This window comes from Myotis myotis, unplaced genomic scaffold, assembly GCF_014108235.1.
Source record: "Myotis myotis isolate mMyoMyo1 unplaced genomic scaffold, mMyoMyo1.p scaffold_m19_p_2, whole genome shotgun sequence".
Lineage (NCBI taxonomy): Eukaryota > Metazoa > Chordata > Mammalia > Chiroptera > Vespertilionidae > Myotis > Myotis myotis.
In genome coordinates this window covers 8,421,004-8,448,243 of record NW_023416324.1, presented here as the reverse complement: position 1 = coordinate 8,448,243, position 27,240 = coordinate 8,421,004, and the positions used below count along the sequence as shown (strand labels likewise).

The 27,240-nt window shown below is 52.4% G+C and overlaps 1 protein-coding gene across 1 annotated transcript in view; it reads left to right on the top strand.

Moving 5' to 3' along the window:
• The window catches only part of PADI2 (peptidyl arginine deiminase 2), a 45,296-nt gene extending 28,660 nt beyond the window's left edge, over positions 1–16,636 (top strand). Inside the window, exons 7-16 of the mRNA XM_036352845.1 lie at positions 1,899–2,077; positions 2,952–3,055; positions 3,779–3,890; positions 4,428–4,535; positions 7,121–7,272; positions 9,327–9,471; positions 10,376–10,469; positions 12,132–12,217; positions 14,847–14,975; positions 15,905–16,636. Coding sequence (XP_036208738.1) covers positions 1,899–2,077; positions 2,952–3,055; positions 3,779–3,890; positions 4,428–4,535; positions 7,121–7,272; positions 9,327–9,471; positions 10,376–10,469; positions 12,132–12,217; positions 14,847–14,975; positions 15,905–16,138 — 1,343 coding nt within the window. The 3' untranslated portion in view covers positions 16,139–16,636. The remainder of the gene's footprint in view (positions 1–1,898; positions 2,078–2,951; positions 3,056–3,778; positions 3,891–4,427; positions 4,536–7,120; positions 7,273–9,326; positions 9,472–10,375; positions 10,470–12,131; positions 12,218–14,846; positions 14,976–15,904) is intronic.
• The last annotated feature ends 10,604 nt before the right edge of the window (positions 16,637–27,240 follow it).

The window sequence follows — 27,240 nt, the reverse complement described above, 5'->3', positions numbered from 1 at the left end:
TATTTGAACCCAGGTCTCTCTGACTGTGGAAGCCATAACCACTCAGGCGACCGCCCTCAGTGAGGAATACACGCTAGGAGGGAAAGTAGGTTTAAAGTTGTGTGAATACTCGAAACACCGAGTTTATTCTTGTGTTATTATTTATGAATTATTGTATTATTTTCCATATGGACAACTGTAAACCTACGTCCGCCCCGCCCTGTCTGACCAGGGTCCAGTGGAACCCACTGTCCTCTGTGAGGAGCTATTAGAAGCCTGGACTGCAGTGGTTCTTTCCTTCATTTTGCAAGTTCTAATCAACCACCCTATTTGTGCCAGGACTGTTCTGGTTACATGTTCTAACCCTTGGGCGACTGGTCACCAACCATGTTGACCATGGCGCTAAGCTGAGTCTGATTCTGCCCTTCCAGCTCTGCGGGGCATAAGGAAACTCCTTCTGGAACCGCATAGGGTCCTACGCCCATGGCTTCGCCAATGCAAGTAGCCCTCTCCTCACTGCACCCCACCTCTGCCACCCCAAAGGACATCTCAAAGCTGCCCCCCCTCTGCTCAAATGCTTCTTCCCATCCTGCCTCCTTCCCCTGCCCTCCCGCCCCAGTAACCCCATGGGATCGCTCCCCCACAGCTCTGTTGTGACGCTGCCCCCTCTGCTCTGTCTTACCGTCAGCTGAGCTCTGCTCTTCAACAGAGACGCTGGGCCTCTTGCCCCCAAGCCCTTGCCCATGCTGGCCACAGAGGAATGAGTCAATACATGCGCCTGAATTGGCCCAAAAATCCTCCTTCGGGGAGCGGTACGGGAGCCATCGGTTCAGTGGACATTTACTAAACCGCGTGCCAGGCCGGCTGAACCTGTCTCTGCCCCGACAAAGTGACAGCCTCTCGGGGCCAACAGTGAACACTGAGGTCATCGCCATTCGGAAAGGCTGGGATGGGGAAGGACGGGGCTGCGGAGGCCCCAAACAGAGCCCCTGGCTTGGTCTCTGAGGGACCCGGGCACAATTCTCAGAAGTGGCACAAATTTTTTTTTTAAAAGTGACACAAATCAAGGCCTGAAAGGAGGGAGACGGCTGTTCCAAGCAGAGGAGCAGCGCTGTGAACCCTGGGAGGGTTCAGAGCAGCAGGAACGCTGGACACACCTGCCTGTCCTCCCAGCCACGAAGATGTACATCCAGGGGCCCACGCAAGGGTCTTCACGCAGAAAGTTCCCCTCCAAGAGTACCTGGAGGGGGGTTGGGGTGCACATGGGCACACTGTGTTTTATCCTGTAACGGGGAAGGGAGCTTGGGGTTCGGAATTGGACGTGACTTTGAGTCCCAGCTCAGCCACTTACTGGCTATGTGACCTCGAACCAGCCATGTCTCCTTTCTGAGGCTCCGTCTCCTCGTCGGTAAAACAGGGAGATGATCGCTTTCTTGGCGTCACTGGCTGCTCAGCCGTCCTCTGCCGTCATCCGTGAGCACCATTCCTGGGAAAGTCGGCTCCTTTTCTTTTTCTTTTTTTAAATATATTTTCTTGATTTCAGAGAAGAAGGGAGAGGGAGAGATAGAAACATCAGTGATGAGAGAGGATCATTGATCGGCTGCCTCCTGCACACCCACACGGGGATGGAGCCCACAACCCAGGCCTATGGCCTGACAGGGAATCGAACCATGATCAGTGTTTTCCTTCCTTTTCAGACAAGGAAGCCAGAGAGGTTGTCTGGTTCAGGGCCACACGCTGGCACACGGCAGCGCTGGGACAGTGACCAGGCCACGGCCCCTCTGGTGGCTTCTCTGCTTCTGCTTTTTCTCTCTTCATCTGGAGGACAAGTTCCTCTGCCCTCTTGTCCCCCACCAGTGACCCCACCCGCTGACCTCTTCCCAGTGGGCGGGGTCCGACATTGGTCCTTCTCCCTCCAGACCCGTTCTTCGGCCAGCGTTACATCCACATCCTGGGCCGGCAGAAGCTCTACCACGTGGTCAAGTACACAGGCGGCTCGGCGGAGCTGCTGTTCTTCGTGGAAGGCCTGCGGTTCCCCGACGAGGGCTTCCCGGGCCTGGTCTCCATCCACGTCAGCCTGCTGGAGTATATGAGTGAGGTGAGGGCTCCAGGCCTCCCCCGTGCAGGGCTGCCCCTGGGCGCCAGGCGGGGCTCCTTCCCGAGGGCCAAGCCCAGGATCCCCTGCCCCCCCCCCCCGCCCCTGCTCTCCCTCACTATGCTTCACTCCCCTCAAGGCAACAAGGGGGAGTCCAGGCTTGGAGACCTAGATGCCCCCACCATTCACGTTCCGGTGAGGCTGGGTCCAGCTTACATTGACCAGAACAGGCTCTGGAGTCAGACTGCCCAGGTTCAGGCCCATGAGACCCCTGGCAGGTGAACGGACTCCCTGGGCCTTGGTTTCTGACAAAAGCTCCTACTTCCTGGGATGGCTCTGAGCCCTGGAACTTGTAAGAACTCATTCACAAGCACCCTCAGGTCTGTGGGAAAAGGGGAGGCAGAAAAGGCACAGCTAACAGCACAGGTGGGGAGGGGGCCTGGCCACCAGGGTCTCAGACTGGCCCCTCCAGCGGGCACCGCAGAGACTCAAAGGGCAGCCTGGGCAGGAGCCTGTGGGCCGGCTCCTGGAAGAGAACGTTGGTGGGGCAAGATCAGAACGTGGTCAGGAGTGTGCACTCAGCCATCAGACACCCTGGGTTTAAAGCCAGCCTCTACCACTTACTAACCATGTGCCCTTGGGCAGCTACCTAAGAGGTCTGTGACTCCGAGGTCTGTGACTCAGTTTCCCCATCTGAAAAACAAGGCTTACGGTGTATCTCCCCACTGGGGGTAAGGCAGAAATGAGTCGGTGCGTGTAAAACCACCATGGGGCCTGGCACACAGTAAGTGCTCAATAAATGTACTATTGTTATCAGTGTCCCCCCCTTGGGAAGGCAGGAGTGACAAGCACCCCTCTGCTTCTCTCCCACACCCAGGAGATTCCGCTGACACCCATCTTCACGGACACCGTGGTGTTCCGGATTGCTCCGTGGATCATGACCCCCAACATCCTGCCTCCCGTGTCCGTGTATGTGTGCTGGTAAGCAGTGGCCCTGGTGCAGACGGGCAGTGTGGCAGAGTGGTTATCGCTGGGGCTTCGGGGCAGAGAGACCCGGGTTCAGATATGTGACTCTGCAAAACTCACTTGGCCTCTCTGAGCCTCCATTTCTCTGAAATGCTAACGTCACCGAATCTCTGAGGATTAAATGAGACGGAGCAAAGTATCCATCCAAGGTCCTGGCACAGAGTTCTCGCTCTAAAAATAACAGTTACCATTTATTTTCTTACTCTTGGCCCATACTGTGAAGTTGGGAACCTCCTATGCAAGGGATATTCATCTCATTCATTCAGCAGTGTTTTTATTGAGCACCTATTATGTGCTAGACAGCCGCAGCGAGATGAGAAGCAGGGGAGCGAAGTGCCTGCAGGTGGGTGCTGGCCACACCCAAGGACCTGAGATCCAGGCCCATCCCCTGCCTCCGTGCTAAGCAGAGCTCCGCCTCGGAATCCGGGGGAGTCAGAGACAGGTGGGGGTGAGAGTCCCCCTCCTCGTTTTATTTGTTCATGACCTTGGCAAACACCGCATGTGGGCGTTTGCTTGGCCCTTGAGTCCAGTGGCCTGTGCAAAGGTGACTGAACACAGACGTGGCCTCACCTGCCTGGCACAGCCTCCAGGTGCCAGCTGCTCTTGCCAGCTCAGTGGCCCGGCCCTCGTCCCTCCTCACGCTTTCTCCTGGCCTTCCCCTGTCCCTAAACGTCTCAGCATGAAGGACAATTACCTGTTCCTGAAAGAGGTGAAGAACCTGGTCGAGAAAACCAACTGCGAGCTGAAGGTCTGCTTCCAGTACATAAACAGGGGCGACCGCTGGATCCAGGTGAGGAGCCGGGCTGGGGAGGGCGTGGCCCAGGGCTCGGGCAAGAAGAGTTGGCTTAACGTCAACATCCTGGCACCCCACCGTGCCACGCATGGGAATGCTGCCATCAGCTCACACATGCACGCGTGCTCAGGGACGTAAATGTATAAGGCAGTTCACTGCAGCCTAGGCAGCAAAAGCCTGTAAAACACCCCAAATGTCCCTCCACGGGGGGCGGGGAGGGACACATATGACAGGACAGCCTTCCCGTGGAGGACTGTACAGCAGCGAGGAAGAAGCCAACTGGAAATACAGAATGAGCTCCGAGTTAAGGTGTTCCCTGCAGGAGGATGTAGACAGGATGCTGCCACTGGTGTTTTATAAAACGGGGTTGATATGAACACACATGCCTGGGATGCCCAGAGCCCGTCCGTGGAAGGATGCGTAGGAACAGAACCAGAGCCGTCACTTGCGGTCAGGAAGAGGATTGGGGGTGCTGGCTGGTACTCACTGGTGGTGCTCTGACTCATCTGATGGCTCCCTGTGGTGTCCCCGCAGGATGAAATCGAGTTTGGCTACATCGAGGCCCCCCACAAAGGCTTCCCCGTGGTGCTGGACTCCCCCCGAGACGGAAACCTGAAGGAGTTCCCAGTGAAGCAGCTCCTGGTGAGATGCTGAGGGCCACCCTGGGACGGGGTGGGGCGCAGTCCTGGGGACTCTGACAGGACGGAGTGGTCAGGAGACCTTGGGCACCCTTAACAAATCAGTCTGTTGCCCAGAGCCTCCGTTTTCCCATCTGCGAAATGGGTCAGTTGGAACAGTGATCTCTAAGGGCCTTTCCTGCTCTGGTAACTGATGCATTTCCAACAAATGGAGAGCTTTCTGTTAGATGAGAAACAGGAACTGTGTGTCACAAAGACAGGCCAGGGGCCCTGACTTCTGCCACTGCCCCACCCCCAACTTACAGCGAAATAGGTTTCCAAGAGGAAAATTATAGTTAAGCAACTGTCAAAAATCCTGGTTCCAACCTCACAGCTCACTAAAGCTGTGGTTTTCAGTGCATGTGTGTTTTTTTTGTTTGTTTGTTTTTTAATGTTTTCATTTATTTTTAGAGAGAGAGGAAGGGAGAGGGATAGAGAAATAGAAACATCAATGAGAGAAACATCATTGATCAGCTGCCTCCTGCATACCCCTCACTGGGGATCAAGCCCACAACCCGGGCATGTGCCCTGACCAAGAATCCAACTCTTGGTTCATGGTTCAATGCTCAAGCACTGAGCCACACCGGTCCGGCTGCATTTGTTATTTTTTAAGCAATCTGACCCCCCCCCCCCTGCATTTCCACTCCCCTTTAATGCCCTCCCCAAGACATCAGGGCTACTCAGAGGCAACCCCTTGTGAACCTTCACTCACGAATCCCCCTCGTCACGGGAGATGGGGAAGCCGCTGGTGTGAGTGCAAAGCTCTGGAATGTCAGGCAGACTGGCCTTGAGTCCCGGTTCTACCCCTTCGCAGCAGTGTGGCCTCGGGCAAGCAACTCAGTCTCTTTAGGAGTGGCCTGAAGCCTCAGCTTGCTCATCTGTAAAATGGGGATGGAAACCGTATCCATCTCACAGGCTTGTTGTGAAGATCGAAGGCATTCTGAGGCATCCTGCTGCACCTGATACATGCCCATCACTAGCTGCCATCATGTTTGTCGTTCCACAGCCCTGGATACTGTCCTCAGTGAGGACTGTCCATTCCCTCCAGCACTGGGAGGGGCAGAGTCAAACCGGCCCGCCGCAGGCCTGAGAACCAAGGCCTCCCAGACCCTCCTCTCACGGTCCCTGCGCCACCACCTGCCTTCAGCGCTAACTGCCTGCCTCCACAGCCCTGGGCTGCATTGTTCCCGGAGGCCTGTGCCAAGCCCGGCTCTGTGCCGAGTGCCCGCCCGCCTGTGTGACGCTGTAAAGCCCCAGCTGCCCCAGCCTCCGGCAAACCGCACCTTGCCATCTGGGCTCCCAGGCGAGAAAGCGCTAAGCTTCAGCCATCCGGAGCCTCTCAGCTGGGCCAGGATAAGCCACACATCTTCCCACTTCACTTTTCTTATTACAAGGATTTTTTGTCAGACAAGCTTCATCCCAGCCCCAGTGCAAGTTCCCAAGCAAGACCCCTATTTTTTTTTAACCAAAAATATCATAAAAGGAACCATAAAATTCAAGTGGTCACCAAGGTTATATCAGCTGGGGACCACCGGGGTTGTGCCAATTCCAGAGCTCTGTGCTAAGAAGGATTCTGAGGCTACGTCTGGGCTCAGTGAACAAATATGGTTGTTTGGGGATAAGTTGGAATATCATGGGTCACCTATCTGCCATTCCTGCTTGTATCAGTCAGCTTCCACTAGGTAAGGATGCAGTAACAAACAACCCCCAAATTTCAATGCTTGACAACAGCAAAGGCCCATGTCCTGCTTACACTCGTGTTGGTTGCTGGTTGGTGGTCTGCAGCTCTGCTTCCCTGTTCCTTCCTCATTCTAGAGCCCAGGCTGCAGGAGCAGCCCAAGTCTGAGTAATGCCGTTCTTCTAGCAGGAGGATGGGAGAGAGTTGACAGGCACACGCAGTGGATCTTATGGCTTTGGCTCTGAACTGGCATGCAGCACTTCTGCTCACCTTTCACTGGCCAGAACAAGTCATATGACCAAGTCTGATACTGGGCAGGGAAGTATATTCCTTCTACAGGGAGAAACCGGAAGTCACACGGCAATAGCTCAGGATGCAAAAGCCTCTTACTAAGAAGTGGGGAGCAAGTCTCTGGGAGCAATAAAATAATCTACCGCCTTGTCGCAGGTCACCTGATCCAGCACCTCTTTTACAGACGGGGAAACTGAGGGTTGGAGAACTGAAGAGATGAGCAGGGACATCCATAGCACAAGATGAGGACTAATCCTGAAATCACTGATGTACCTCTGTGTTTGGGAAATAGAGGCACATGCAGAAACTCAGATACATGCATGCGTATTCACACACACACACACACACACACACACACACACTTATATGCTCACGTTCATGCCCACACTCACACCAGCATGCTCACAAACTCAACCTCCCCGCCAGGCTCTACTCTTTGGTGGGAATAAGAAGACCATGGGTGGCCCCCGCCCAGAGGCTACGTGCCCACAATGCCAGACCCTAGGTGGTCAAGGCGTGCTCATCAGAAGGTGACTACGTTGGCTGCAGGACACTAATGATGGGTGTGTGCCCCTGCCTAGGGCCCAGATTTCGGCTACGTGGCCCGGGAGCCCCTCTTTGAGCCTGTCACCAGCCTCGATTCCTTTGGGAACCTGGAGGTCAGTCCCCCGGTGACCGCGAATGGCAAGACATACCCCCTGGGCCGGATCCTCATCGGGAGCAGCTTTCCTCTGTAAGAGAAGCCAGGGTGGGCCGGGGGGCAGGGTGGGAGGCTGCTCCGTCTCCAGGAGGGGACCGGGTTGCTCGTACATGGAGCAAATGACTGAGAGAACTAACCCCTCCCAGGACTCTCTGATGAGAGACAGACATTTATGGAAAGAAAACCAAGTTAGCCAGTACCTCTCAGCATAAATTAGGACCAAATGTAAAACTAAATAAAAAGCTATCTTCCCAAAAGGGGAGGCTCTAGTCTACAGTGAGATTATAGACCACGTAGGAGGGGATGAAGGAGTCTGGAGAAGGAATCCTTTAAGAGAGGAGTGGGAGCACCAGCCAACCCTTGAGGGGCCATACACAAAAGAGTCATAAGACGGCATGGCCCTGCCCCAGAGCCCGAGTCCCTGGCTCCATGGCTGGTCCACAACACCCTCCTTCCATCCCCAGATGCCGCCCCCCCCTCCCCCCAGTCAATGAAAAGGCAGAGCCTCCCTTGGTCAGGGCAGTTGCTGGGGAGGTAGCAAGTACTGTGGGTCCTCACTTCACAAAAGGGCTGCCAGGAACCTGCACACAGGGGACCAGCCAGGATTCGTGCACCAAGCCCCTCAGCCACATGGGATGCCCTACCTTCTCAGTGGAGGCCACTGGCATGTCAGTGACCATTTGCCCACCTTTCTGTCCCTCTCCCTCCACTCAGTAGCCCTGCTCCATTCAACAGGTGTTTCCCAGGCCCCAGCCAAGTGCCAGGCCCTGTGTCAAGCATGAGGCTCCAAACAGGAGGCCCAGCCCTTGCCTTCAAGGAACTGGTGATTGAACAGGCATGAAACAAGGGGGTGTACGGTGATGTAAGGGATGTTAGGGAGCCCGAGGAACCCAAGGAGGAGGTGTCTGACCCCCATGGGGAGTTCAGAGAGGGCTTGTAGAGACAAATATTTATTGAGAGCCTTCTCAGTGACCAGGCATTCTTCTAGGCCAGTGGTCAGCAAACTGCGGCTTGGCAAACCGCGGCTCGCGAGCCACAGGCGGCTCTTTGGCCCCTTGAGTGTGGCTCTTCCACAAAATACCAACTTCTGCGCATGGGCCACGAAGTTTCAATCGCACTGTACGTGCGTGCCTGCATGTGGTATTTTGTGGCTCATGAGCCGCGTTTTGCCGGCCACGGTTCTAGGTTCTGGGGACACAGCAGTGAGCCAAACAAAGTCCCAACTCTCAAGGAGTTTTTATTAGGGTGGGGGAAGTACAGGACATAAACATGGAAACAAGAAAATAAATAAGTTACCTCTGGGTGTTAATAAGTACAATGAAGAAGATAAAGTAAGGTTATATGATATAGAGCGATGGGGCAAGGGTACTTTAGCGTTTGTGGTTTTGAGAAAGTAACTTGAAAACGAGGGCTGGATGATGAAAAAGAGGCAGCCATGGGGAGATCAGAGGGAAAGAACATTCCAAATAGAAGGAACAGCAAGGGCAAAGCCTTGAGTGGTAACAAACTTAGCAGGTAGCTGGAGCAAACAGAACAAGGAGGGAAAAGGGGACATGAGGAAGGAGAATCAGGCAGGGGCCAGGTCAGAGAGGAATTTTTGTCTACCATAAGGACCTTCTGTTATATTCTAAGGGTAATGGGGAGATTGAAGACCTCAAGGGGTCTGGAAATCAGGAAAGGCTTCCTGGAGGAGGTGTCGCTTGAATAGATTAAAAATGAGTTAAGTAGAAGTTAATGTAGCAAAGAGGCACAAAGGCTAGAGCAGATTTTGGAGCCATGCCTGTGCCCTAGCCCCTCCAGCAGTCCAGGCGGGACCCCTGAGCACAGAAGCTGGGGCTGAAGGCTGGGCTCCAGGCCCTTTGCACAGGCTCTAGCTGCAGCAAATGCTCCCTTCTCTCCCCTTCGGCTCAAACACCTCCCTGCCTGCGCCAGGTTCTCTCAGCCCTGCAGCGCGGGCTCTGTCCCATGACTGCTCTGCTGATGCCAGCCTGGGTTCAGGCTGGGTTCCAGAGGCTGCAGGCCTCCTGGTGAGTCAGGCATGGTGGGCAACCTTCTAAAACGCTGCCTCCTCCCCAACCCTGCCCCAGGTCCGGCGGTCGGAGGATGACCAAGATCGTGAGGGAATTCCTGCAGGCCCAGCAGGTACAGGCGCCCGTGGAGCTGTACTCAGACTGGCTGACCGTGGGCCACGTGGACGAGTTCATGACCTTCATCCCCATCCCGGGCACAAAGGTGAGCTGGCTCCTGAGGCTGGAGTGAACAGGACAGTGGAGAACCCAGGTACTTGTCAGCAGAGGGTGGGATCTAGAGGAAGTGGAAGAAGGAATTAGGCCAAAGGTGGTTTGTATGTTGTCAGTGTAGCAGCTAAATTTTTTTAAAATATCTTTTTATTGATTTCAGAGAGGAAGGGACAGGGAGAGAGAGATAGAAACATCAATGATGAGAATCATTGATCAGCTGCCTCCTGCACGCCCCCTACTGGGGATCGAGCCTGCAACCGGGCATGCGCCCTGACCTGGAATGGAACCGTGACTTTCTGGTTCACAGGTCGATGCTCAGCCACTGAGCTAAAATTTTAACCCAATATTTCCCAAATATTAGCATTTCAGCATGTTATCAATGATAGATTTTGCATTCTTTTTTGCATCAGTCTTTCAAATCTGGTGTGTGTTTTCCTCTTAACATCTCAGTTCAGACTAGGCACAGTTCAGGTGTCCAGTCGCCACACAGGCTAGTGGCCACTGCCTTGGCCGTAACGCCCCAGAGAGCATGAGTAGGGGCCTGGGGCTCTGGAAAGAGGTTCTCTCACTCCCTGAAGTAAAAGGAAAGGCTGCAACTTCATACCCTGGCAATCGTGTGCAAATGGCCTGGCCTCTTGGCCACTTGAAGAAGCTCTTCCCTATGTCCAAGGCCACCCGGACTCTGAGCTTTGACTCCCTGGAGGGATTTTTATGGCAGGAAGGGTGGGAAGTATTCCTCTGACATGAGTAAACCCCGCCAGGCAGCCTGAGCCACGCGGCGGCCACTGGGCGTGAGGACGCTTGAGACAAATGCAGACAGGGCTCTGGGTCCTCAGGGCAGGGCCCCCTCAGGCTCCGCGGCCGCTTCCCCTCGGCTGACACTGTTCCTCCTGCAGCAATTCCGGATGCTCATGGCCAGCACCTCGGCCTGCTACAAGCTCTTCCGAGAGAAGCAGAAGGAAGGCCATGGCGAGGCCATCATGTTTAAAGGTGAGTGCCCACGGGGCCCGGGAGGGAGCGGGGGCTGAACCCCCAGAGAGACCCTGGGGAGGATGGGGCTGATGACCGGGTTATATTCTCAGGGTGATGGAGGAGATTTCACCTGGGGTTGCCCTCCTGTCCCTGAGCACCCAGCTCCGTGGGCGTCTGGTCGGCTCCAGGCTGCCCCGGTGGTGGGAAGCATCCTGGGCCGCGAGCTGCCCACTGCTCCTTAGTGTATCAGTGCCAAGGGCTCCTCCGGGACCTGGAATAACTTTAAATGGCACCAGACCCAGAGGAGACTGAGACGGTTCAAAACTGATGTACAATCTGCCTTCGAGGAGCTTGTGTTTTAGAAAGGGAGAAAGAGAGAAATTTACACCCTGCATTTGAGGGGCAGGAAGGAAAGGGGGAGTCAGTAGGCCTGCTCTACAGCCAGACACCACCACTGTCAGTTCCAGAGTGGGACTTACCTGCGTCCTTGAGACAGCCACACAGAACTGGGCCAGGCGTGGGCGGGGGTGAGGTTTGCTCTTAAATTAATCATGGGAAGGCGGACAGCGGGTCAGGCGGAGAGAGTGAGCCGGGTCCAACGGGCCATGGCAGTCTCTGACGCTTTTCTTAAATTACTTTTGGTCACTTGCAGGTTGGTCTCTCCAGTCCACCTACTTCCAAAGTCTCCTCCCTTAGGCGGGCTGACACTTACACACATTGCTGCCCTTCCCGTGCAAGGGCAAGGTTCCTGGCAGTGACTGTGGCTGGGACAGGCAGTACCCGTTTCAGACCTCTGTCCTTTTTAATCCTTCCCCGGGGAACTTGTTTATCCGGGGTTGGCAGGCATGAGTCTTGACTTTCTGGAGGCTTCTTTCTACATTAAACATGCCTCCAAAGCTATCCATAGGATCTAAAAACCATTATCTTTGTACAAATACAGCTCAGGTATAGGGTGAGAGCCCCAGTCTGTCTGCCCTGACAAGCTACAGACTGGGAAGTACAATGTACCAGAGACTCTTCCCAGGATGTGCCACTAGCTTTGAGACCTTGGCCAAGCCATGGAACTTCTCTGTGCCTCAGTTTCCTCATCTTTCAGTGCAGCTCATGGAAATGTGGGAAGATTACTGCGGTAATCCGTGCAAAACATCTGGACGCATGCCTGCACACAGTAGGTGCTCAATGAGCACCAGGTGTTACTCATCAGGGCAAGAACCACATGGACCACGTGGTAGGATAGGAGGCAGATGCCAGCACAGAGCAGGGCAGAGGCCGAGCATGAGGCAGGTCTGGAAAACAGGAGGGTGACACCTCTGGGCATCTTGCTCCTGCCATCCTCACCCTGGAGGGCTGCTAATCCTCAGAAGCAGCCTCCAGGTGGAAGACTCAGGTGGCTCACTGTGCCACCCCACCCTCTGGCCAGAGAGAGAGCAAGGCACCTGCCACCCGCTCGCTGGCCTAGGGCATATGCCCTGCTCTCCCCCCGCGCCCCCACACCCCCCCACCCCCCAGCCCTGGGAAAGGAGTGTGTGCTGCCGTCCCCAGGCAGAGGGGCCTCGTTTCTCCCAGGATTGCCCTCCTGTGTCCCAGCCCGTTCCCAGCCCCATCTCCCCCGCCCTTGCAGTCAGCCCAGAAGCTGTCATACCTGAGGCTAAACTGTCCCCTGTCCTCTGATCCCCACAGGCTTGGGCGGGATGAGCAGCAAGCGAATCACCATCAACAAGATTCTGTCCAATGAGAGCCTGGTGCAGGAGAACCAGTACTTCCAGGTGCGGGCGGGGCAGGGGCCCAGCTGCTGCTGGGTGGGGTGGGGCAGAGGGTCCCTGGGACTTTGCCCAAGGTCACCTCTCACATCCTCAGGGCCTCCATAGGGAGTGTCCAAGGGTTCAGGGCACATGACAGATGGAAAAGCTTCAATGAGCATTGGCTTCAGCCTCCCGCTTGACCCCTGTGCTATAGCCGGGAGCTACAGGGTGACAAAGACAGGACGTGCGTCCGCAGGGGCCGGAAGCAGATAAGGGACCTGGGAAGGTAGGCATACCAGCCAGTGCTGAAGAGCCCAGACTCTGTACAGCTGGAGAGCCCATAGCATTTGGGGGAGATGCACCCCTTTAAAATATGGTGGAAGCGCCAGACCTGCTCTCCAGAAAAATGCATATATGAGTATATGCCCTGAATTTAGCAAGATAAAGTGAATCCCTGGGTGAGGAACAGATAGTCACAAGTACTAGTATGTAATGCTACCAGGTATGGGGCATCGCTTTACATGCGTGACCAGGTCAGGATAGCAGCCTGTCCCGGGAACCAGCACTTTGTGGGAGGCAGGGAAGGGGTGCTGATTTATGTCAGAATGAACAGCAGTTATGATCTGTCTCTATGGGGGTTTGCAGTAAGCAGTCTTTGTTCTGGCCTGAATCTAGCTCATGAGTCCAGCAGCAGTTACATCATGAAACAGTCTCTCTTCCATAAGTACCAAGTTTACAAACACACACACACACACACACACACACACACACACACACACACGATTTAAACAAAAACACATGATTGGCTCATATAAGTGGGAAGTCCCATAGTGGGTGTACTTCTTGGGTCTGCAGGTGCCCTCGTGGGTGGAAGCATAGCTGCAACAGTCCTCACATCCACCCAGAACACCATCCATAAAGACAGAGGTCTATATGCCCCCAACAATGAAACAAAATGCCTTCAACCTGATTTACTCTCCTTCCCCGAACCCGTCCCTGGGGCAAGGGACACGTCCACTAATTAGCTCTCACCAGGAAGTGAGCGTGTGGTCAATCCAAGGCAACCTTGCAGGGGAAGGGGTGGAGTGGATGCTGGGGAAGCAAAATCCACAAAACCCAAGCCACATTCACAAACCCCTCGGTGGCTATTTGAAAGTTGACTTTATCATAAAGCTGCTCTCTGGTCGTTTTTTGGCATCCGCGAGACCTGAGGCGAATTCTGGGGTGAACTATGAGTGAAATCATGCCCCTCCCCACTGTCGGCTGTAGGACCTGGGGCACCTCACTAAGAACTCCATGCTTCAGTCCCTCAACTGGGGTTCACCTGCCTCAGGGTTCCAGGTGGCGACCCCAGTATTCAGTCCTCACCAGCCTCTGCCACACCCCCTTGGCTTTGTCCCTGCAGAGTAGACACCCTTGGCCTCCCCCTTCCCCGAGGGTCCAAAATGCCATTAGATACAGGGCAAACTTTTTGACTCGAGGGCCACAATGGGTTCTTAAACTGGACCGGAGGGCCAGAACAAAAGCATGGATGGAGTGTTTGTGTGAACTAATATAAATTCAAAGTGAACATCATTACATAAAAGGGTACGGTCTTTTTTTTTTTAGTTTTATTCATTTCAAACGGGCCACGCGGGCCGTAGTTTGCCCACGGCTGCGTTAGAACCTTCCCTGGAAGCCGATTCTAGCCAAGCAGCCTTCTCCACTCCCCAGAGGCTCCTTCTGCCTCGCCTTTCTCCTGGACACAGGTTCTCCCAGATGCTTGGGGCCTCTCCCCAGACAGGCCTCCTTGTGGCCGGAGAGTTCAGTGTGTCCAAGGCCCTGGGGTCCGCCACACCCACCTTCTCTTGCCTGGTTCTCAATTCTAGGGCCATCCTTATTCTCGCCTCCTGGGGTGGCCTGAAGAGTCCACGAGAGACTGTGTAGCAAGCACTTAGCACTGGGTCTGGCTCATTTACTGAGCCCTTCCCGGTATGACTGCTGTGATCTCCCACTCTATCACTGCTGATCCTGAGCCCTGGCGAGGGCACTGGAGAGGGCAGGGGTACCAGGCGAGCCTGGAAGGCTCCCTGAAGTGCTGGGCCCTGGGTCTGACGCTGCAGACAAGAGTGGAGTTGACAAAGGTGGGGACACCAGAAAAGCCAGCGCTCCTGTACCTGTCCCTACCAGAACCAATGAGCAGAGACAAGGATTGAGTCTTTATGGGGCCTTTACTCACATAGCCGGCCATCGGAGAAGACGGCGGGTTACATTCCCTGAAGACCGTCTTACATCTCATCTCAAGCCGGCCCTTTTCATAGATGAAGGGGTTTGGAATTCAGGGGGAAAAGTAGATCAGATAAATGCTGCAGTCTAGTGATCTGAGCATCCTCTCATGACCGTGATTCTTCATCTGCATCCTGGGCGGGGACACTCTCTCCCTGGAGCACAATGGCTCAGATACCGTCTTGGTCCTCCTGGGACACGAAGGTTGGATTGCTTGCGGGTCTCCTGAAGTCAGGGCAGGTCCAGTCATACACTCCAGGCCCCGGAACAATAGCTTCTACACGCACCAGTTACCAAGCCTAGTAACCATATACCTACAGCTCTGTACAGTTCTGTATCAGTGGCAGGGCTGTCCTCTCACTCACCTACCCTCCCTCTCACCTCCCAGCGCTGCCTGGACTGGAACCGTGACATCCTCAAGAAGGAGCTGGGGCTGACGGAGCAGGACATCATCGACCTGCCGGCTCTGTTCAAGATGGACGAGTCCCGCCAGGCCATAGCCTACTTTCCAAACATGGTGAGGCATTTGGGGCCCCAAACCCCACCCAGGCCAGTCAGGGGGCAGCCAGATCCAGAAGGACCCCTAGGCTGAGGCTGCCCATCGAGAGGCCCAGGTCCCAATCCTGGCTGAGCTGCTGTGTGGCCTCAGCACCCACCCCAGGCACTTGGCCTCTCTGGGCTCACTCCCTCTGAAGGGAGATAGGCTCGTCCTGGCTGCCTCACTGGGCTCCTGGGGAATCCTCTACCTTAAACAGATAGGAAGGGGCTGTGTAAGTTAAAAAGGCCTTTAAGAAGCCCTAGACGGTGTGGCTCAGTGGATAGACCGTCGGCCTGTAGACCAAAGGGTCCCGTATTCAGTTCCAGCCAAGGGCACGTACCTTGGATGCAGGCTCCTTCCCAGCCTGGGCCCTGGTGCAGGAGGCAACCAATTGATGTATTTCTCTCACATCAATGTTTCTCTCTGTCTTTCCCTCTCTTTTCCATTTTCTAAAAATCAATGGAAAAATATCCTCGGGTGAGGATTTTTAAAAAAAAGAAGACCTTTATGGACAGGGGAATTCTTGTTATAGAGGAGAGTCTTCTATGAGATAGAAAGAGGTTCAAACACACACACATAGATACATGCACGCATTTACATGCACACATACATGTACACACAAATACATGTATGCATTTACATGCACATGCTGCTGCATACATATATAGCTATGTGCACAGGCATGTACATGCACCTACATACCAAAAAAAGCCTGCTTTTCCACTTCAGCTCTGCCATGTATGAGTTGCTTAGCCCCTCTGTGCCTCAGTTTCCTCATCTGTAAAGTGGGGATAAATCACAAGACGTACTTCATAGAGTTGTTGGGAGGGTCCAGTGGGTTTAGAACAGGGCCGGGTGCATAGTAGGTGCTCACTAAACAGGAGCTGGCGCCCTGCCCTCCATCACAGGTGAACATGATTGTGCTCGACAAGGACCTGGGCATCCCCAAGCCGTTCGGGCCCCAGATCGAGGAGGTGTGCTGCCTGGAGACGCACGTGCGCTCGCTGCTGGAGCCCCTGGGCCTCTGCTGCACCTTCGTGGACGACATTTCCGCCTACCACAAGTTCCTGGGGGAGATCCACTGTGGCACCAACGTCCGCAGGAAGCCCTTCGCCTTCAAGTGGTGGCACATGGTGCCCTGACCTGCAGCGGGCGCTGTGTGCCGGTCTCAGCCCACCAGGAAGCGGTGTTGCGGCTAGGCCGGCCCTGTGGTTCTCATGAGGGCAAGAAGCCCCTCAGCCATAAGCATCAAGAAACTTGGAAAGAGCAAAACAAAAAAGTGTATTAATTACAGGACCTAGAAATTACACAGCACACCTGGGGCCACACGGCGAGGTCGTGGGGCGAGAGAGCGCATGGGCCTGGGGTTCTGCTTTTATTGGGGTCGAGGGTGGGGGCCTAGGGTTTCCCCAGGCTCGCTCTTCATTGGCAAATTTAAAACATAAGAGGGGGATGTTAAAGCACAGAAGAGGGAAAGCCAGCTGTCCAAATGGTCAGTTGTCAAAGTCAACCAAGATCTCTGAGAGAAAGGAGCCTCTAAGCCAGTGGTTCTCAACCTTGGCTGCGCATTAGAAGCACCTGGGAATCTTTTTAAAATCCTGATTTCTGGGCCTCATCCTCCGGAAATTCTGTTTCTTTGATACTAATGTTGTGGCCTCACCCCATAACAAAGAAACAGAATTTCCGGAGGATGAGGCCCAGAAATCAGGATTTTAAAAAGATCCCCAGGTGATTCTAATGTGCAGCCAAGGTTGAGAACCACTGGTATAAGAGGAAGTGGCCTTGGTGGGGCCGGCAGAGATGATGTGCTAGAGCCGTCATGGAAGTGGCCGCCTCGGCAGTCAGCTTCAGCCAGGCTTCTGCATGACAACCCAGAGATAACCCCCCGTCAGGGCCACACTACCAGGGCTCGGCGCTTCCCTCCCCTCCCGAGTCCCCCCCCAGAGGTCCCCCTGCTCGACCAGACCCACTGGGAGGCCTGCAGGAATTGGGGAGGGATTTGGGATGTCTGTGCCTTGCCCTCCCTCAGAAGGCCCTCAGTGTCCACTGACGTCACCCCCAGGGAACCTCACTCTGTCCTTCCTGAAAAACAGCTGGGCGTTTGGCCAGTATCGATACAGCCCTGACATGAAAAACAGAGCAAAGCTGCAGCTACCCAGATCCTTCCCCAAAGAAGCCTAGTCCCTTGTCCAAAACTGCGTGCAGGTGAAGGGAGGAGGTTCAGGGCTCACCAGCTCTCCTCGTGGCCATGCCCTGAAGTCAAGGTAGATGGAGTGGAAAGGGACCTGGGACCCTGCCCTACCTTAAGCTGCCATCAACATTTCAAATTCACCTGCCTCCGGGTTCCAGGTGGCGACCCCAGAATTCATTCCTCACCAGCCTCTCCCACACCCCCTTGGCTTTCTCCCTACCTTGGCCTCCCCCTTCCCCGAGGGTCCAAAATGCCGTTAGAACCTTCCCTGGAGCAGATTCTAGCCGAGCAGCCTTCTCCACTCCCCAGAGGCTCCTTCTGCCTCGCCTTTCTCCTGGACACAGGTTCTCCCAGATGCTTGGGGCTTCTCCCCACACAGGCCTCCTTGTAGCCAGAGAGTTCAGTGTGTCCAAGGCCCTGGGGTCTGCCATACCCACCTTCTCTTGCCTGGTTCTCAATTCTAGGGCCAGTCCCTAGCCTCCCTCCTCTCACAGGTGCCTCTACTTCTTTATCATTCAGACCCCTGGGGTATAATGAAACACCTGCCCCTCCTCCCCAGTCATCAGACCCAACACACAGGGACCTGGCCCAGCCTCCAGCCAGGAGAGCCAGTTCCGGGCCAGCTGCTGGCCTTGGGGATGGCTTGATCCTCCCATTGAAGTTCACCAGAGCATGTGCTGCAAACCCTCTCGTGTGGACATCACCAGGTTAGTTCTCTGGCTCCCACTGACAAGACTCAGCTGCAACTGAAAAAAAAAGTTCCTTTAGTGCCGGCCGATGGCAGGAGAATACATGAATTATAGTTCCACATTGAGGGTTAAACGAACCAATTTATAACAGATGAAAAGATTATAAATGTGTAGTCTTGGGAGAAAAGTCTTTTCTTCCTGGGTTATTTCATTCAGTCGTTCAATAAACATTTGTTGTGGGCCTACTAAGTGCTGGGCACAGTGCTGGGTCCTGAGGCTACAGGGGTTAGTAGCAAACTGGACGTGGTCCCTGCCTCCTGGAGCCATCAGTTCCCAACGTGGCACGCCCACCTTTTAAAAAGCCAGCATTTGCCCCTTCCGTGATGTGCTCTTTAGCAATGCGAGGCTGCTGTATTCAGGAAATGCACTGGGCACACAGCTTCCCGCAAGTCAGTGTCTCAGAGAAATAAAAGGCTAGCGGGGGAGGGGGAGGGGTGTCTTCAAGACACAGACCTCCTTCCTGTCCAGCTGGGCCAGGACCACCCGAAATATCAGACCCCAGAGCCTTCAGAAGCAGATGTGTCCCTGTGGGGACAGTGGCCCCTGTCTTTGGGGGACAAAGCCCCAGACCTTCACTCCAACCCCAGAGCTGAAGACACCAAGTGCCTATGGGAGGGTGTTTTTCTGGAGACTAAGAGTTTGTTGTGTGTGTGTTGGGTTAATGTGGGGTTTCGGGCTTGCTTTCATTTTTTCTATATCTTAAGGGGAAGTAAGTGCTTCCCATGTAGAGACAGTGTGTGTGTGTGTAGGTTTTTCTAAAGCTCTCCCCGTCGATAAGTCAGTAATTCCTGATGATCCTGGAACCCTCAGGACTCAGGCACCTGTTCCCATCTTGCTTGCCCACCTGTGTGACTACCCTGGGTGTGGACACTCCCTCTCCCCCCGCCCCGTGGACTCATTGCTCTTTCCCACCCCCACTTCCTATAAATTGTAGGCCTAGAATATACTTCTGTGTTGCAAATCTCAGCAGAGTTCCTATTTCGATCCTTATTTTGAAAGACTTTATGTAAGAGGGCAGGGGTGTTGTCAAGATGGCACAGTTTCAACTTTCTGGACAAGAGGCCATGATGGAGATCAAAAGATGTGGGGGAAGAGCCTGATGAAACCGCAATAAAATAAACATGAGAGGGGAAGTCACGTGGCTGTTGGTGTGATGTTCATTGCTGCCTCCTGGACACGACCTGGAGGCATGCAGACCACATGGCCCCACTTCTGGTCCTACAGCCCTGGCTCTTCTGGGCACCCTGCTTTTCTGGGCACAGGGTCGGGGTCTCTCAGCAAGAGTATCTCAGGTGTTTGGAATCCCCACACACTCAGTGGATGTGTATGGCATGGCTACTACCCAAGGTCAAGACCAACATCCATAATACAGTGGGGCCTTGACTTACGAGTGTCCCGACTAACGAGTTTTTTGAGATACGAGCTGTCTCTCGGCCGATTTTTTGCTTTGAGTTGCGAGCTAAAATTCGGGTTACGAGCCAGCTTCGGGTACCCACCGCTAGTTGGCGCAGTGAACATCACAGTGAACACCACAACATCAGCCCAGCATCACGTGTCTCACTCATTCGCTTTTTGATTTGACATACGAGTACTTTGAGTTACAAGCGCCATCACGGAATGAATTAAACTCGTAAGTCAAGGCCCCACTGTAAAGTCTGACTGTGTTTTTCTGCTGGGGATTCCCAGAAGCAGACCCTGAGAACCAGTGATTTATTAAGGCAGTGCCTCTAGGAGAAGCCAGGAAGGGAGTGAAGAGAGCAGGACGGAAACAAGAGTGTGGTTGCAGCTGCAGCCTCAGCCTGCTCACGGGGGAGTCTGTGTGGCATCTGAGTTCCTGCATCTGCAGATGGAGTGTTGTGCACCCGCACCAGTCAATCATTGGCTATGAGAATAGTGGCCCTCGGAATGGGTACAAGGGCGCTAGTAACCCATGGACAGTGATCTAAAGAGGACCGTAGCTGTAGTTTTTAGCAGCAAAGTCACAGGAACTGGGGATGAGCTCCCAGAACCAGAAAAGGATCTGGGCAGGGCACCAATAGTGTCCACTGCTCTGGGGAGTCCCATGTTCTCACAATATGGGATTGTTACACATGGGCATTTGTGATTTAACCCGTGGTATAAAAATCCATACAATATAGCCATGGTCTAACAGGGTCTTTGAGGCCTAAAGTCGCTTGCTGAGCCTAGAAGCCACTTCCAAACTCTTTGGGGTACACCTGGGGGCTTCTTAACCCTGAGTCCCATCTTGGGCTTCTGGATTGACGTTTTGGTGCAGCCATTTGAAGGGGCCACTGCAAAACAAGAATCACTAGTTCTCTTACTTTCAGACTTAACTCATAGGCCCAGCCCCCTGAGGTCACTCTTCTCTTTTATACCCAACTCATGTGGCCCAAGCCACAGAGAGGCCAATCTTCAAGGGGGTTTTCCTGACCCACCTACTTCTGAGACTCCCCAAGGGATGCTGGTGTGCTAAAGCCATCCTGGTGGTGTTTTCACATTTGGCCACTCACTCGCCTCAGGATAGGTGAAAAGTCACCCAGAGACTCCTAGAAGAGTACTTCCCAATAGAAATATAATGCGAGCCATGTAGGTCATTTTACATTTCCTAGTAGCCACTGTGTTCAAAGCAAAAAACTGGTGATATTCATTTTAATAATATGTTTTATTTAACCCATCATATTCAGATTATTGTCCTTTTAACATGTTATAAAGCTTTATAAGTACTAATGAAATAGTTTACATTCTTTTTTGGTAGAAAGTCTTTGAAAGCTGATGTGCACTTTACACTTGCGTCTCTATTCAGACTAGTCAGATTTTGAGTGCTCAATAGCCACAAGTGGCTACATACTGGAAGCCTCTCTGCCAGGCTGAGCCCCAGGTATAGAAATAGGCACATTTCTTAAATCCCCAGAGTCCAGCTAGTCTGGCTGACACCCCTAACAAAAGTTTAGCATTGTAATACCGAAAGGAGACGTCTAAAGCAAACACGGGTCCTCTCTGCCCTGGTATGCAGAGCCTCGCCCGCCAGAGGGTCCTCTCGCCTGAACCATGGCTGCCGCTTTGTTACCAGGTCTGGCTTGCTTTTCAGCAAGAAGAGTGCCCTTGGCCAGGTCAAAATGGGAACCCCACCAGCCCCATGGAAAAGACAAGCACAACTCCCTCACCTCTAGCCTCCCTGGGACACAACTTGATTCTGCATTTTAATGTAAGATGTTGTCATGGGGTCCCAGGTGAAGGAAGTTGAGTCCTCATTATCCCAGCCCCTTCATTCCAGCTCTGAGCCATACTATGGCACAGCCAAAAGCCTGTGGAAGTGGGGTTCTCCCCTTCCCCCCCCCTGAAAACAAAAGAGCAACCAGGGATGAATTCTGCCTCCCCAGTGGGACTTATCCAGGATCCTCACCCAAGTGGCATTAGGTCCCAGGGGCTGTTATTTGTAACTGAATATAGTAAGTGACACCAAAGGACAGCTTGCGGTCTCTCTTCTCCGGATGGACAAGCAGAAAAGGACATGCTCAGGCAGAAAGCTCGGCTGGGCAGCCTTGTCCCCCGCCTGGCTGAAGGGAGAAGCCACCCCGGGCCAGCTGGTCTCCTTTTCAGCCTGTTCTCTAAGAAAGCACAGGGCCGGTCTCCGCCAGCTGGTCACGAAGCAAACTGCCCGGTTCGGGGCACCGCGCTTTGCCTCAGCCCCTCGTGCCCTGTAGGCTGAGGCCCGCTTTCTCACCGTCATGGGCCACCCCAGCTGACTCTCCAAGCCCCTGACCAGCACACCAGGGCCCTATTCACAGGCGACTGTGCCCCTGAATGTGTTGAAGAGATACGTTCAACCCTTGAGAGGAAGGTCTTGTTTTCTTCCTGATGACAATTCCTCGCACACACATGGTCGGTGCTCAGCAAATATGTTTTGGATGAAAGAATGAAACGTCTGTTCAGCAAAGCAGTAGAAGCAGAAATGTCAACCCACAGCCACTATCTTCTTAACACTGACTACATGCCAGACACCTGCCAGGTTGAACTATACGAAATGCCATCTTGAAGGTCAAATGGTCGCATAGAGTGGTTCAGCCTAATATTTTACATCATCGTCTCATCTCATTCTCACAACAAAGCTATGAGGTTATTATCCCCACTTTACAGATAAGCAAACTGAGGCTCAGAGAGAAAGTGTCTTGCTGACGGTTACACAGCAGGAAGTATGGGACGGCTCCACCTGCTAAGCCCCTGCTCTTGACGACCTCATCTTGGAAATAACTTCCTAAGTTCAATGTCATCATTCTTTTATTCATACATGTTGCCTTTGCACCAGTCTTTTTTTTTTTAACATACTAGATGGTTCTATTAGAATCTTACAATTAGAAAACGCTGTTACCTGTAAGCAAGATGTCTAGAGATTCTAGGGTTCCTATAAACCCCTCCAAGGCAATAGAGCCCAGAGAGAAATGACCTCTACATAGCACAGTATGTGCTCTTGAGGTTTTAGCTCAGAGTAAGATGGCATCTCTAAATCATGCAAACCAATTAATATTCATTCACTTGCCCATTCATTCTCTTTTTTTGCCATTAACATTCAACTGTAAGCATCTATTGTCAGAAAAACTAGGAAGATCACATAAGTTTTCATCTAAACCGCAGTGAAAGAGGGCACTACAAATAATTCCACCAGGATAGCAGGTGGAAACCAGAACCAGGCTGGGCAAACCGGCATGTCGGTTCTCCCTGGAATGAGACATGATCTCAGCCCCCAAGAAACTGACTGACAGCTGAGACAGGGAGACAGACAGGAGAGAGCAAAGAGGCAGACTGATGGAGCGGGCACTTGGTAACTATTTGCCAAATGGAGAAATAAATAAGCTGCAAAAGGCTGTGGATTCACACACACACACACACACATACACACACACACACACACACACACACACACACACACACACAAATTATTTCCAGCTGGGAGAGAGTGTTCATTTGGGCGAGGATGCGTGGCTGTGGAATGAATGCGTATAGGGACGGGTGACTGGGGAGAGAAGGGAGAAAGAGCTGCCACACTGAGTACAAAGGGGCGTGTGTGACAGGTTTGGGACATGGTGATCATAGAGTGGCTAAGACATAGACTGAAGTCATGCTGGAAACACTAGGGTTTGAGCAATGGGACCCCCTAAATGTTTAGAGTAGCTGGAGCCACATGACCAACCTTGTATTTTAGAAAGAGGACAGTAACATATATTTCTGTATTGCTATTAAGCCAATAGGAAAAACATTTTTTAAAAACTACCCAAGGAATGATCAAACCGTGGTACATCCCCACACTGAACTATTTTGTCCCACATAACATGAAATAGATCTGTGTGTACGGACAAGGGAAGAAGTCCAAGACCAAGCACTTGATGCTGGCTTTTTTTTTTTTTTTTAATCAAGCAAAGCCATGGATTTCTGTAGCAACATACATATGCTTATGCATGCAATCCCTTGAAACTAACAATAGTAATCACTTCTGGGAAAGGAAGTGTGGCAGGGCATTTAAACTTTATGTTGCTTGAAATTTTTACATAGTGAGAATTTAATTACTTACGTATTTTTAAATAATAGTTTAAAGCTGCCTGAAACCCTTGGCATCTTATTTATGCTGAAGTCTCCCCATCCTGATTAGCATAATCTCTTTCCTCTAATAATTCACAGTTCTCTTAACCTCTTGGTTCCCCCTAACTGGGCTTCCTACCACCAGTTTAAGAGTGATAGCTCCTCACAGATATTAATTCATTTACTCCTCCTCCATGTGAGGTGATTATGATTCTATTCCCCACTTTACACAACAGGAAACTAATGCACAGAGAGGTTAAGTAACTGGTTTAAGGTCACACAGTAAATGGCCGGTATAATAGGATTTGAATTCTCAAAGGCCTGCATACTCAACCACGCCACCTCCCTGCCTCTCTAGAAGATCGACTTGCTTTTTTGTAATAAAGAACCCTCTTTTTAAAAAATGTGATTTTACTGATTTCATAGGGCGGGAGAGGGAGAGAGAGAGATGGAAACATTAATGATGAGAGAGAATCATTCATTGGCTGCCTCCTGTACGCCCCCTAATGGGGATTGAGCCCACAACTGGGACATGTGCCCGGACCAGGAATCAAACCATGACCCCCTGGTTCATAGTCGATGCTCAACCCCTGAGCCACACCGGCCAGGCTTGACTTGCTTTTAACGTTCTGCATCCCTCTGACTGGTTCTGTTGCCCATGAGTGGATATGTCACCACTACAGATGAATCGTTACCACTATTCCTTTTCTGCATTCATTACCTGGTTCTGTCCCTGATAGAAAGGGGTGCCCAAAATTCAGATCAGCTGGAAAGGGAGTTGTATCGTGGACTGTGTCCACAAAGCGCACACTCACACACACCCAGAGGCCAAATTAACCGCTCACTTGAGAGTATGCTGGTGATGTGGCAAGCAGATGGGAGTGACACAGAGGTTCACAGGGTGAGTGAGTGAGTGTGTGCGTGTGTGTGTGTGTGTGTGTGTGTGTGTGTGTGTGTGTGTGTTGCTATAAGGTCCAGCAACGTGACAGTCCCCAGAAGGCGTTGGGCCACTTGCTAAGTCCCAGCAGCTGAGCTGACCTCAGCCGTATGAAACGCAGCCCCACCTGGAGCAGGGGTGGCTCGGGACCTTTGCTCCGGGAGTTCCATAGAGTCTGCTCATGAAATTGGAGAAGGCTGTAGCATATGAGTGTCCCCATCCCACTCGGAGAGAATATTTTGAGAAGTCTAATTATATGGTGGGGTTTAGAGGGAAGAGGGTTCTAAGGGCAGGTTGGGAAGCCCTGGCAGTTCCGTGGGGTGAAGGCGCCCTCTGCAGGTGGAGCAGCGTCGTTGCAACCACTGCATTCCCATTGACCTTGGGCCTCTGCCCACAGCACAGAGGAGAGTCTCCCTAACTGAGATGCTGACCTCCTGGCTCTGTGACTTAGTTAGGGGAGTTGTTGACTCTCCTGAGTCTCAATTGCCTCAACTGTGAAGAAGGACAAAAATCCCTATTCATGAAGGTTGTGATAACTAAAGAGAGAAAATGTACCCAAAGTGCTCTGCGGAGGGCCTGGTGGGCACGGAGTCCTCCAAAGATGGCAGCTACGAGCAGCAGCAACAATGGCAGCCCTGTCATCATCGTCACTGGCATCTTGAACAATAACAGCAAAGATGACCAGCAAGTGCCTTTACCAGGACAAAAAAGAGCCCGAGTCATTGCTCCCGATTCCCTTGACTGACTCGGTCCTCTGGGTGTTGTTTGAGAGCAGTCTTCAAATTTTGACATTTTATTCATCATGGATTTTTGCATTTTTACTTTTTTAAAGATTGACTTAAAATATTATTTATCTTAATGACGAGCGTTTTTAAATACATTTTTATTGATTTCAGAGAGGAAGGGAGAGAGAGAGAGAATCATTGATTGGCTGTCTCCTGCACGTCCCACGGTGGGAATCAAGCCTGCAATCTGGTCACATGTCCTGATTGGGAATCGAACCAGGACCTCCTGGTTCATAGGTCAGTGCTCAACCACGGAGCCACGCTAGCTGGGCATGACTGAGTTTTTTGACCCTCTCAACTTTTGTGCACTCACCTTGCCTTAGTCCTGACCCAGATATTAAAGTTGCCTGGATTTTCACGGGGCTCCCTGCTCCCCTCACCACCCACCCCATCCCCAGTCTCTCCTTTCACCTTCTACAAGGGACAGGGACAGCGCATCCTCTGTTTCTATTTATTCCTTCCTTCAACCAACCAACATCTAAGCAGAGCTACTGTGTGCAAAGTCCCAAGCCATCTGTGGAAACAAACATGAATCTGTTCATTCATTGAGCATTTATTGGTCACCTGCTATGTACCAGGCTCTGGGGACAGAATAATGAACAAGACAGACATAGTTCTTGACCTCTGGAGTGGAAGATTCAGACAAAAAATCTATAATAATAAAAAGCGTAATATGCTAATTACACTGGACATCCTTCTGGACGAAGCCGGGACTGTGAGGGAAGCCCGGGTCCCGGGTGCCAGAGGGAAGCCGGTGCCGGCAGCCGGGGGAAGAAGGGCCTACTCTTGCATGAATTTTGTGCACTGGGCCTCTAGTATATTCATAAGGAACTAAAATTAAACTTGCAGATAGCAATAAGTTCTATGAAGAAAAGAAAGTGAATGGGCCATACCCTCAAAATGCCACAGTCTGGGAAGACAGACATGTAAATGGGTAATTGTCAAGCCAGGTGTTTGTGCATTGATGGCAGATACAGAAGATGTACTGGTGAGAGTGGCAAAGGGGTGCTTTCTTAAGGGAAGAGAAAGTTGGAGCTGAATCCTGAATGATGGAGAACTGGCCACGTGGAAAGGAGGAAAGAGCACTCCAGATCCAAGGCCTGGAAATGAGCCAAGGTGTGGAGGTGAGAAACGAGGAGGGGAACAGAAAGGAAAGATGAGACGGGAAGGGCGAGGGTGGGCCAGCCCTGGAAATCTTGGAGGCTAAGCTGTGAGTTGGTGGTTGATTGGATGTGGCAGGGGGAGAGTCAAGGACCACACTGGGTTTCTGGCTTAGAGACCGGATAGCTGGTGGAGCCAATAAGAGGAGAGCTAAGCACTCCCAGGCGATATGTACAGTTGGGGGCAGGTGGATGTAAAGTTGGGGGCAGGTGGAGTTTCAGAGGTCATTGGGACACCCCGATGGAAGGCAAATGAAATCCTGAATTTTGCATGTAAAGGCCCCCAATCCCATCAGAGGGATTCATTGGAGTGAGGTGGGTTTTTCTCAGAGGCAAATACCACAGGCAATAAAATCATCTGATATTATCCCCCCTAAATCCAACCCTTCTTAGCCCTCTGGCTGCAAGGAATCCAGCCAGGTGGCCCTAAATCACAAGACACTAGGTATGGTATGTAGTTGATTGTATAAACAGCAATGCTTTTTGGTTTTAATTTTTAATTCTGGACTTGATTCCCAGCCCTTTCAGGGAAGAAGGAGCTCCTGAAGCAAGATTCGCACCCAAGATTGCTCAGCTTTCCCGCCCAGCCGGTGTGGCGCAGTGGTTGAGCATCGACTCATGTGCCTAATGGTTTGCCTCCTGGTCAGGGCACATGCTTGGGTTTCAGGCTCCCAGAGGCAGCCCATAGATCATCACTGATGTTTCTATCTCTCCACTCTCCCTCTCCCTTCCTCTCTCTCTAAAAATCAATAAAAACATTTTTTTAAAAAAAGACTGCTCGCCGAAACCGGTTTGGCTCAGTGGATAGAGCATCGGCCTGCAGACTGAAAGGTCCCAGGTTCGATTCC